Source organism: Wasmannia auropunctata, unplaced genomic scaffold, assembly GCF_000956235.1.
Source record: "Wasmannia auropunctata unplaced genomic scaffold, wasmannia.A_1.0 LD336092.1, whole genome shotgun sequence".
NCBI lineage: Eukaryota > Metazoa > Arthropoda > Insecta > Hymenoptera > Formicidae > Wasmannia > Wasmannia auropunctata.
The window spans coordinates 174,250-185,674 of record NW_012026798.1 but is presented as its reverse complement, the minus strand read 5'-3'; the positions used below and the strand labels follow the sequence as shown (position 1 = coordinate 185,674).

At 27.9% G+C, this 11,425-nt stretch overlaps 3 protein-coding genes across 7 annotated transcripts; 1 reads left to right on the top strand and 2 right to left on the bottom strand.

Annotated features, from left to right (window-relative positions):
* Positions 1–1,245: 1,245 nt before the first annotated feature.
* On the bottom strand, positions 1,246–6,000 carry LOC105462831. Of its 2 annotated transcripts, none has more exons than XM_011709679.1 (4): positions 5,916–6,000; positions 3,084–3,264; positions 1,796–2,019; positions 1,246–1,658 (listed from the first exon to the last, which is right to left on the bottom strand). In XM_011709679.1, exons 2-4 carry the CDS (start codon positions 3,150–3,152, stop codon positions 1,487–1,489), a joined length of 465 nt encoding a protein of 154 aa, XP_011707981.1. In that variant the 5' UTR covers positions 3,153–3,264; positions 5,916–6,000; the 3' UTR covers positions 1,246–1,486. The 2 variants fall into 2 exon arrangements, with proteins under 2 accessions (XP_011707981.1, XP_011707982.1); XM_011709680.1 differs by having other exon boundaries at positions 1,639–1,702.
* Positions 3,273–7,504, top strand: LOC105462832 (general odorant-binding protein 71). 2 transcript variants are annotated; one of them, XM_011709683.1, is made up of 6 exons: positions 3,273–3,555; positions 5,918–6,147; positions 6,265–6,451; positions 6,867–6,902; positions 7,002–7,196; positions 7,441–7,504. In XM_011709683.1, the coding sequence occupies exons 1-6, from the start codon at positions 3,490–3,492 to the stop codon at positions 7,462–7,464; spliced, it is 738 nt and encodes a 245-aa protein (XP_011707985.1). In that variant the 5' UTR covers positions 3,273–3,489; the 3' UTR covers positions 7,465–7,504. The 2 variants fall into 2 exon arrangements, with proteins under 2 accessions (XP_011707985.1, XP_011707984.1); XM_011709682.1 differs by having other exon boundaries at positions 6,265–6,457.
* A 113-nt stretch (positions 7,505–7,617) lies between these two features.
* LOC105462829 (IST1 homolog) lies at positions 7,618–11,272 on the bottom strand. Of its 3 annotated transcripts, none has more exons than XM_011709676.1 (6): positions 11,136–11,272; positions 10,472–10,810; positions 9,816–10,260; positions 9,538–9,678; positions 9,374–9,430; positions 7,618–8,132 (listed from the first exon to the last, which is right to left on the bottom strand). In XM_011709676.1, the coding sequence occupies exons 2-6, from the start codon at positions 10,738–10,740 to the stop codon at positions 7,953–7,955; spliced, it is 1,092 nt and encodes a 363-aa protein (XP_011707978.1). In that variant the 5' UTR covers positions 10,741–10,810; positions 11,136–11,272; the 3' UTR covers positions 7,618–7,952. The 3 variants fall into 3 exon arrangements, with proteins under 3 accessions (XP_011707978.1, XP_011707979.1, XP_011707980.1); XM_011709677.1 differs by having other exon boundaries at positions 10,472–10,803; XM_011709678.1 differs by having other exon boundaries at positions 10,472–10,800.
* Between the last annotated feature and the right edge of the window lie 153 nt (positions 11,273–11,425).

Sequence of the window (11,425 nt, the reverse complement as noted above, 5' to 3'; positions counted from 1 at the left end):
TCGTTATTATGTGCTTAATTGTGGAAATGTGACTTGTCTCGTATTTATCAAAATCGTAAAAATGGATGAAAACTATAGTTATTGTCGAATTTTATACGTAAAGTATTTTTTCCATTCCTTTCAACAGCTGTCAAATCGTGAGTTTTCTTGTCTGAGTAAGCTTCACTTTACATGCCTTTTATGACTACTTACTGACTTCCAGGGGGGAAAAGGATAGTTTTCATCCATTTTTACAAGTTTTCAAAAGCGACTCTATTTATTAATTTTATCCAAATCCTCTTTATTTAAAAATGGCACGCAACAAACTTTTACGTGTCATTTCTCGCTGTTTCTCGCTTATGATGTCACGAGTCCAATATGGCCACGGTGACTAGGCAGGCCCCTTAATACTCATATCTTAGAACATATTATGTTCTAAGACTCATATATGTATATAGAATGATAACATGAATCAATTAGTGTAATGAAAATAAATAGTTATTTTTCAAAAGAATAATAGCATGTTAATGAAAGCATATTAAAAATTGCATAATTTTTTAAAAAGAAACACCAATTGCTCTATCTCATTATTCTGTACATAAAAGTATTAATGTACGTTATAAAAAAATGAATTATTTACGAGATTTTTTATATTTTATGTCAAAATTAGACTAAGGTATAAAATATCTTGTACATTATTGACTTTTTGATAACTTTACTTTAATATTTTTATATGCAAAATAAATAATTTTGTAAAAAATTATATAATTTTATTTTAAATAATTGCAATAATCTTTGTGATTTTGAAAATTTTATTTTAAACGACAATTAATTTTTTTATTATTTCCTTCAAATCATACAACGTTTGTCTAAAAACTCTCAAATATTTTTGTTTAAAATATTTTTCTGCCGGGTTTAATTTTCGAGATATATTCAGCTGAATTGTTTAAAATAAGATAGTGTTTGTTTACCAATATTTTATTAACAACCTTGTTATTTTATTAATGTATTTTAAAATAAAACTTAAGAAATCAAGATATTCGGACAATTATGTTAAATGAATTCAAATTGACACATTTTACTACTTAAGCTACTCAAAATATGTTCATTTGAGGAGAATAGTCTTAACAAGTGCACAGTCCAACAGATTTTATTCGGGCAAAGCGATACACAGAATTTAAAGCTGTTCAAAATTTTTATGAAAATAACCGGGATTTTTACGAATAAGAAATTTATAATTTAAAAGCATATTAGGAACGTGTATTAATTTAAATAAAATTTTAATAAATTATATATATTATTAGAAATAAAATTAGTTTTTTTTTTTTTAAACCCCAACATTTTAGCATCAACTCAATACCTGTCTATCAAATACATATTTTGCTGATTCTGCGTAACTTAAAATTTATTTCAGTAATTGTTATGTTTTAGTAAATGCTAAATATCTGATATATTATGACAGGAATTAATTTTATTTGATAGAAACGTCTTTTCTGAGAAAAGGTATTTAAGTTTCTGATTTGTAAGTTATGGTCTCGTGATGACGTTCTTGATAACCACCAGTGGGACCCACGATATAGCTGACGATTCTGAGTTTTCCCTTCGCATCATAAAAACCGTATCGACCTTTGACGCTTCCGTCCCGACGACGCTCTTCCATTTTGTATTGTCGATTTTTTCTACGACGGAAATGATATATTTCAATCTTTTCCATTATTGTTTTCTTGAAAATTTGTATAAAATTCTCATTATTTAATTTACTAGTCCTACATACACGGCAATTAATATAACTATAATATAGCACAGCAAAATTTACCCATGTCCAGTATCAAAACCAAATATGTATGTTCCTGGACCCTGATGATTCCTTATTTGAAAATCTACTCGATTTCCGTCTGATGACTGGTCTGTTGCCCTTTTAGATAGCATAGCGGAATAAATTGTCGAAAGATTACTTGCATATAGTGGTGTGACTTTTCCGTTTGTATTATCATCATGTATAGACAACGTGATCGCAAGTGAAAAAAGTTTTAGTAGAAGCTACAAAGTAAAGTATAGACAATAACTAAAAAGTATAGAATGACTTCTTACAATTCTATTCTAGGTACTAGTAAAATTTCTCTATTAAAAATCAATGATTAACGAAATTTCATCGAATTGTATTTGGAGGATGAGGATGATAAGGCAATAAAAAAAATGAAACAGAAATAAGCCGAATAAAGAATAAGAATAAAGTTGAAAACAATATGAAACATGAACTAAGAATGCAGGATATTTCGTTTGTTTATTTACGAGTTTTATTAACTTGGTCATTGGTTTTACACCAGATAATGATAAATATTCATATGATTACTTAGCAAAATTTTGACAGAAGAAATTTTCGTATTTTATAATATTTTTAAGAATTTTTTATATTTTAAATTTATGAAAATTTCTAAAAAAGATCTTTAAAATAAATTTTATAAATTTTTTTTTGAAAATTATGGAATGAGAAATCTTCGAAATTTAAGAATATTTTAAAGTTCATGTACACTCGCTCACTAAAAGGTTGCGACACTTTCTTTTTTATAGGTTTCAAAACGCACTAATATTTTGCAAATGCGGACCACGATTGGTGTTATACTGCCTCTAGACTAAAGATAGTACATCGTGGTTTGCATTTACAAAATATTAGTTATCTATAAAGTATATATTACGTATATTAAATATAAATTAGAAACCTATAAAAAAAAAAGTGTTGCAATCTTTTAGTGAGCGAGTGTACATAAAGAATTTAAAAAAAAGATGTAGACTTTCTCAACATTTTTAAAAGTATTAATTTCAATACGTATAATAAATCTGAGAAAATTTTTTTAAAAGTTATGAAATTATGTGAAAAATATAAAAATTTATAGAAATTTTAACAAATTTTTTTAGAATTCTTCACAAGCAGGGAATTTATCAACATTCACTTTCACATCTTCACAGTCTGTTGCTTTCCTCGATCTATATTTCCACCTCTCGCATATACAATTTTCAGAAATATGTACTATACTTATGTAGTTAAATCATTTTTATTGAAAGATTTTTCGCAAGGTACTTGCGATAATAATACACGTACTTACAAAGCATTTGATGTACATTGTATCTTCTTCGGTGAACAATTGCTGGAGAACTGATCGCTCGTCGAACATGTCATACCTTCACGAAGCTCTCACTTTCTCTGTGATTGGATTCTTTTCTTTTTCTCTTTCTCTCTTCCTTTCTCCTTGACAATTCAATGATTTTCTCACACAAAGGATTCATCTGTAACAATGGTCACAGCAATTCGATCAGTAATTAGAAGAATTGCATAAGAAGAGTAGTCGAGCGTGTCTCCGTCCGGAGGTATAGAACAATTTATTTTGTTTCGCAACAATTATTTGTCTATCAACTTGTCTCAGCGGTGACACAAGCATTTTTAGTGCTACTGCATAAATATGTGTGAAAAAAAAAGATGAAATTCATTCAAAGGGATAAAGCTCGCACGAAATGATGACCAGAGTGATTCTTATTGTTCTGTGCAGCCTTTGCTTGCTGCTGATAGAATCAGCGAATGTAAGTAACTGAAAGAGATTTTTGGTCATGTAAAATGTATTTACTCATTTTTTGAAAAGTGGCTGAATAATATTTACTATTTATTATTAGTATAGAAATTATACTTGGTAAAATTTGTTGAATAAAAAAACATATGTATACATATAAATTATATATAAAACTTGTCAATATATATTTTCTTTCTCTTGTATAATTTCTGTTTGTAAATACAGAAAAAATAATAAGTAAAATTGAAAAGTAATTCGAAGGATAATTATTAAATTGTTATTATTGTTATGTTATTAAATTGTTTAATTATTAAATTTTTTAATAAGAAATTTAGGGAAATAAAAACATAAGATGGATCAAATAGGACAATTTAAAGGAGTAAAATAAAACTTAAAAAATTTTATTTAATTAATTTAATTACATCAAAATATATATGCGATTTAGAAGTTGCCTTGTCCTTTTTACGTATACTTGACATCACAAAGCATCGCTTGATTACCATTACATCTTGAAAATGATATCCTTCAAATGCATGATCACTCTTAAGTGTATGCACATTTATAATCTCTCTCTGAAGCCTCTTCTTACAACATTTCAATTGTGTTTGAAATTACACTATTTCATTATACTGTGCATAAATTTCTTTGTAAATATTTGTTTTAAGTTCATCAGTATTTTGAGATTGCACTCAAGAGGTGGTCATTTGAAGAATGTCATTTTCAAGTTAATTATAACATGTAATGGTTATCAAGCAACGCTCTAGCGTTGCGATGTCAAATGCATACAAAAAAATACATAAAAGAGGTAAGATAATTTCCAAATAGCATTTTGTGCACGCGCACGCGCGCCTATTGCAAATTACATAATTTTTTAAAAAGTGACCGTTTTCTTTACACTATTTCATTATGCAATACATAAAAGTATTAAATACAATTATCAAAAAATAAATAGTTTATAAGATATTTATTTGTATTTTATTTCAAAAAGTGTGAATAAAATGTGTGAATAAATTTTACTGTTTCAAAACTTAAAAGTATTAAAGTAAAATTATTGACAAATCAATAATTTACGAGATAAATACTATAGAATATCTCGTAAATTATTGATTTGTTTATAACAACATTTTTATACTTTTGTGTGCAGAATAATTAAAGGAATTATATTATGTAAAAAAAATCATACAATTCCATTTTAAAAAATAATGATAATACTCATACAGCCTTGAAAAATTGATTTTTTAAAATTAATTTTACCATTATTTGTTTCCCTTTAAATCTTATAATTTTTGTCTGACAAAACATTTTTCGAGATATTTGTTTGGGATAATTAAAATGGAACATTCTGTATGTGCATGTCTTAAAAAAGGTGATTTTTTTATGAGCATACAGAGCAGATGAAAATAATTCTATGTTTTTCTATAAGTTTCTACAACGCACCATTACTAAAATATTCTTCAAAGTTAAGATTTGAAAATCATTTTTCTTAAATACTGCTTCATGAATTTGCTATATATTATCATATTTATTATTATATATTTTATATTTTTTTAAAGATCTTTAAAATGGTGTAATGTATTTTTTTAATGATTTTTAATAACTTTTTGAAAAAAAGATGACTACTAATTTAAGGGTCGAATACTTTTGTTCCATTTGAAAACTATAATTGGTTTCAAGAAAAGTATATACATATATACTTGATTAATAGAAGGTACTTTTATTCAGATAATAAAATAATAATTTCGCATAATATAAAATTGAATTGTGTTAAAATTTATTAAAACAAAACAGATTTAATCAAAATTAAAGAAATACTCAATTTAAGAGATATTCAAGCTTTTCCTTTTTATGATCCTGGAATATTAATTACAGCAGGTGCAGCAGACTTCGATTCGTCGAATACGCAAATATATTGTTAAAATGGAAAGAGATTGTATCGTATATTTTTGCAATTTAATTATATGTGCAAAAATAATTATATTTTACAAATTCAATTTAATTTTAAATAAAGAAAGAGCTAGTAAACCAAATTAGATTTTCGTAACGTATATATTGAATAAAATAACAAGTAAATGTAAACATTAAATGCATATAACAAACATTCGACCCTTAAATTAGTAGTCATCTTCAGTTATTCAAACAATGGGTCGAAACGGTTGTTATATAATTTTAATGTTTATATTTATTTGTTATTTTATTCAATATATACGTCAGCACGAATATCTGACTTTGCTGACTAGCCCTTTTTTATTTGAAATTTGAATTTGTTTCATAAAAGCCTCAAGTTATTTCTTTTATTAAAAATTATATTTTATATTTGCAAAAATATATGTATATAATAATCAATCAATTATTTTAGCAAGTTTTTCTACTTACAGTCATTAAAATGCAGAACAGGTGTCCAACAGGCGAATGATCAGTACCGGAAGATCATACAAATTTGCAAGAAACGATCTATGACTGATAATGATTATAGCAACAATGATTCGTCGAATGAAGACGATGATGATGATTCTTTAAGCGTAGATTTATTTGGCACAAAGTTCCTTATGAATGGCGGTAGCAAGTATTCCAACATGCAATCTTGGAAAGATCCCTATGAGAATCGGTAGCGAAACAAGATGAAATAATTATCGCATTCACAAATAATTATTTCAGACACGATTAATAATAATAATAAGAATAAACATTATTATTAATAATTAATGTTAATATAATAATTAAGGAATCACGGGAATAACCAGAAAAACAACGATCGACGCTATTCCGTCAATTATACAAATGGAAACTGGAGAAACATCCAATATTCTTCTCGTGGCAATAATCGCGATTTTAGTTATTCCGATGGAGTTGGTAGACCAAGTTACGACCCAATGTATAATGGCAATTCTGAAAACTACGACAAGCAACAAGTAGGCGTAAGATATAATAGTTCTTCAATTATGTGATAATAAATGTAATAAATATTGTTATCTCGAATTTGTTATTGAATTCATATTAAGAGAAACGACAAACCAAAATAAATTAAAAATAAAATGAGAATTGCAGTTATCCCTTGTAGTAATATTACTCTGCAAGATTGGAATTTATCTTTAATTTTATGAAGATTAAAGAAATAATGAAAAATATGTTTCTATAATAATGATAAATTACACTACGCTACAATATTTTTATATACTTTTTTCTATTAATTTTCAAGTTGTTTGTAGATCATGATTACATCTTTTTATTGTGATACAAATCTGTTTTGCGCCAATATATTCTATGTATTTTTTAGACTGTATGTCATAATAATTTATATTAATAAAATATTTGAATTTATTACAGTGTATCACTCAGTGTTTCTTCAATGAATTAAATATGGTAAATATACATAAACTAATATATAAACTGTTTCAACTATTAATAGATAGAAATTTAATAGCAGCTAGTGGTTGGTTTTCTCAATTCTGGTTTTAATAGGTAGATCAAAGAGGATTCCCCGAGCAAATTTCAATCATCCAGTTTATGACACGTAACATACATAATCCAGAATTACAGGACTTTATAGAAGAAGCTATCATAGAATGTTTTCATTATCTGGATTCAGATGTAAGGCAGGATAAATGTTACTTCTCGGAAAATCTCCTAATTTGTTTGATTGAGAAAGGAAAGGAAGTATGTATATAAATTTATTAATAAAATTACTTAAACTTAACAAATGTGATAATCTTAAGATTTTTCTTTTCTTCACACAATAAAATTTTTTAAAAGTATAAGTTTAATTTTTAAAAAGCAACAGGTTTATTTTCTATAGTTAATAAAGCAAAGGATTGATATATTTTTTTTAATTTCAAGAGTAAATTTCAAAAATGCAAGATATTTTAATATTCTTTATAATGAGCATAATCATTTTTTTCAGAGATGCGAAGATTGGGATGATTAATAGTATTGTACAGATGTTTATATATTATATACATATATATATATATATATATATATATATATATATGTGTATGTATAGATATGTAGAGTCGACAAGTAAATAATTTCTGTAAAAAGAAATGAAATAAAAGGAAACAATAGAAAAAATTAATCATTCTCTAAAATATGACTTGATATTAACTTATATACTTATTATAAAACATTATAAAGGACATATAATAATCGTAAAAATATATATATTAAATTAATACATATTGTACTTAGTTAATATTATAACAATTTATACATACTTAATTCGCGGACAAAGTATAACTATACATTTTTATTTTTCTCTTTGCAAAAGCATATAGCAAACTGTCTTAAATTTGCTAAACCTTTTCCTTTTGCAGAAGCCATTACTACATACAGCAGTCTCGCGCGATTGCTAAACAATAATAAAGTGAAAACAAAAACATGTTTTAGATATATTGCTTTGATATCTGTCGACCATTACTTCCTCTTCTTCAGATCTTCAAATCGTTTCATCAAATCGTCAAAATCAATATCATCATTCACAGATGGATTCACGGGCGAATCATTGTTCTCTGTCGGCACTGCTGGCAGATCCGGAAGTTGATAGTTGTTCATCGGCATCTTTGATCTTGGCTGGGGCTTGGGTTTCTCATCTGACTATATTTAGAAAAAAATTGTTGTAAAGAAAAAGTAATAAAGTTGACAATATATTACAATAACTATAGTTTCATACGACAATAACTATTTATACATATATACGTAAAAGTATCTTTTCCATTCCTGTCAACAGCTGTCAAATCGTAAGTTTTGTCTGAATAAGCTTCACTTTACGTGCCTTTTACGACTATTTACTGACTTTCAGGAGGGAAAAGGATAGTTTCCATCTATTTTTACAAGTTTTCTAAAGTGTTCCTATTTAATTTTATCTAAATCCTCTTTATTTAAAAATGGCACGCAACAAACTTTTACGTGTCATTTCTCGCTGTTTCTTGCTTATGACGTCACGAGTCCAATATGGCCGCGGTGACTAGCAGGGCCCTTAATTATGCTGAATAATTACGAATGACGTCCAATTTAACACCCTACCTGAACTCAAGAATGTAAAATTGAAAGAAATTTTGCTGAAAATGACTCGAAATGAAGTCGAAATGTTCGAATTTTGCAGTTAATAAAATAAAATATATTATTTTTATAATATGCACACGTCATATTTTTATTAACCGACTATAATTGTCAATTTTATTTATTATTATGTATGTTAATATGTTATAATGTGATTATGTTTTATGATTCAGCAATTCTTTTGATATTTTAGATGAATATTACCTATATTTTATTTGTTTTCAAGGTATTGAATAGCCAATGTGAGCCAACATGGATATTGGTGTATATAATAATTTAATTATTATTTGACTTGTGCTGTCTGAAAAAAATGTTTTTACTGTTTATATATTAGTTATTGCGATGCATATCATCACATGCCTCTGTAGTTAAATGATAGGATGCCCGCCTGGCAAGTAAAGTAGGGAGATCCAGGTTCGAGTCCTAGCTGATATTTTTCGCAATAAATTCTTGACAGATTTTGGGGGGAAAGAGGATTCTTACAGATGCTTGGTAGCATTAAAGATGTTAAATTGCTCGTGAATTTAATTCGATATAGTGGATTTCTTCATGTAAGAACCATTTTAAGAGCGACAAAAATTGCGGCGCGCAGTTTGTATGGGGCTGGAGAATAAAACAATAAAATTATTATACACACCAACATCCGTGGCTCACGTTGGCTATTACTTCGATATCTTTGATTTATTTTTGGGATCCTAATTCCTTTCAAATTTATTTTAATTATTTTAATATATTCTGCAAAAATTAGAAAGATGAGAAGAATTCTATGACTTTACCTGTTTATTTAAATCAGGTGGGAAGTCAGGCCGGTACGGCGGTGGTAAATCTTCTTCCTAATTAATGATTTTTCAAATATTATTATTAAAAATACTGTTTCATTATTATTGTTATACTAATAGAAAGATTAAGAAATTTTTGGCAATTAATGTAAGTTACTTACGGGTTTGTTAGAATTGGCATTGTCTAGAGGTATATTGTACGAAAATGCAGTGGGATTGAAAGGAGTATTTTGATCCTTCTCAACAGAAGATGGTGATTTTGGAGATATAAATCCTAATGTAGAAGTATCTTTCTCTGAATCCTGGAACATTGTGATATCCTTATGATGCAATAGTTAAAATGATTAGAAATAATTCTTAAACAATTTTGTAAATCCAGCTTGCCAATTATAAAAATTATATTATGTTCTTTTTTACATAAAAAATAAATTTAAATTACCATGTTTGAATGAAATCCAGAATCAGGTAATAGAGGTGCCTGTGGAAAACCTATAAAGCCAGGAGGATGAGGTATTCCTCCTCCACTGGCTGTATCCAAATTGTTTCTCGATTCTTCTCCATTGGCTCCTATGTCTATTAACATCGCATCCTGAGCTTCTGCCATTATTTGTGGATCTGGTTCATATTCCACATTGTAATTCTTGGCGATTTCTATTAAATATTTTTCCACAAGCAATTTTGATGGCGATTGCACACTCATTTTATGTTTTAGCTTCTCTGATATGGTCTGAATTGCCTCTTCTCGACATGCTTCTGTATATTGTTTACCATATTTAGATGTCAAGATATCTGCTATCACTTTGATTTCCTGAACATCCGTCTGAATACGAGGTGCTGCCCAAAGAATGGTTGATATAGCTTCTGCCAACCCGTCGTCAAGATTTCTGAAAAGATAATAAATAAATAATAAAAAAATTAGAATTGTGGATAAATGACAATTTACTTCAATAAATCATTAAATTGTTAATATATATATTTTATGCAATGAATTATACATAGATTTAGTTAATCAAAAGTCTATCATGAAATGAGCGAGAAATGGAAAAAAAATACACACGATCAATTTTTATATAAGTATAGAGCCACCATACTAACTTCATTTGCTGGATAAGACCAAAACGTGCTAGCAATAGATCACAGTACATCTCCAATAACTCCATCGCTTCTACCATGTAATCCTCACGAATGATGTGTTCCACCCTAATTTTAGCACGTTCTGTTTTACCAGCGGCAATAAAATCGGCGATCTCGCGACGTGCCTTCTGCGCCAATTCTGTTTTCTTCTTTTCTAGCAATTTCAAACGATTGATCGCTAGACGTAAATGCGTCTTCAATTTAGTATAATTTGGTCCACTCGAGAACATTCTTGATGCGTTTCTGTGTACTCGCGCGTGCTTGCGTCACCAACTGTTTTTTCGTTTCTTCTGCTAAAAACTTTTAAATTTATATTTATCTAATTTTAATTCCTAAATAGGCTTTAATTTTAATTTAAATATAAATAGGCTAGGATTCAATACCAAAATTTAATATGCACCTTAAAAACTATCACAATCGGATAAAAGCAGATCATAAAAACCGATTTTTTTAGTCTAATAATATAAAAATGATTATTTTTGTATCTATAATTTTTTCCATTATTAAAAAAAATATTGATATTTAAGAATAAAATTGAACAAATCATTATTTAAATGAATTTAGGTTCACAACTGTATTTTTTTTACAATAAAAAGAGTAAATGTTAACAACGCAAATGATATACCTTTTGATAACGATAGCATAACCTTTTCACTGATTAAGAGCAATTAAGAGAATGACAAATACGACAATGACCATGATTCAAGACACAAATAGTCTACTTGCATCATGGACGATGACTAGCAGGGTGATGATCATCTGACAGAAAAGGATAGTACACACGGAGGCATTAATGCCTAGACATCTGAAGTTGCATGCATGTTTAGAGAGACCAATGAGAAGCACGCGTTGGACGGAAAGCGTGCTTCTTATTGGTCTCTCTAGTATGCATGCAACTTCAGATGTCTAGGCATT

Bases quoted from the DNA above. Each gene is read 5' to 3' on its own strand.
- LOC105462831 (XM_011709679.1), bottom strand. From the start codon at position 3,152: ATGTTCGACGAGCGATCAGTTCTCCAGCAATTGTTCACCGAAGAAGAT. The intron at 2,020-3,083 runs GTAAGTACGTGT...TTTACTTTGTAG, and splicing joins CAATGTACATCAAATGCTTT to CTTCTACTAAAACTTTTTTC. The intron at 1,659-1,795 runs GTAAATTTTGCT...TTTCCGTCGTAG, and splicing joins GGTTTTGATACTGGACATGG to AAAAAATCGACAATACAAAA.
- LOC105462829 (XM_011709676.1), bottom strand. From the start codon at position 10,740: ATGTTCTCGAGTGGACCAAATTATACTAAATTGAAGACGCATTTACGT. The intron at 9,431-9,537 runs GTAAGTAACTTA...ATCATTAATTAG, and splicing joins ATGCCAATTCTAACAAACCC to GAAGAAGATTTACCACCGCC. The intron at 8,133-9,373 runs GTAAAGTCATAG...TTCTAAATATAG, and splicing joins CACCTGATTTAAATAAACAG to TCAGATGAGAAACCCAAGCC.
- LOC105462832 (XM_011709682.1), top strand. From the start codon at position 3,490: ATGATGACCAGAGTGATTCTTATTGTTCTGTGCAGCCTTTGCTTGCTG. The intron at 3,556-5,917 runs GTAAGTAACTGA...TTCTACTTACAG, and splicing joins TGCTGATAGAATCAGCGAAT to TCATTAAAATGCAGAACAGG. The intron at 6,458-6,866 runs GTAAGATATAAT...AATTTATTACAG, and splicing joins ACGACAAGCAACAAGTAGGC to TGTATCACTCAGTGTTTCTT.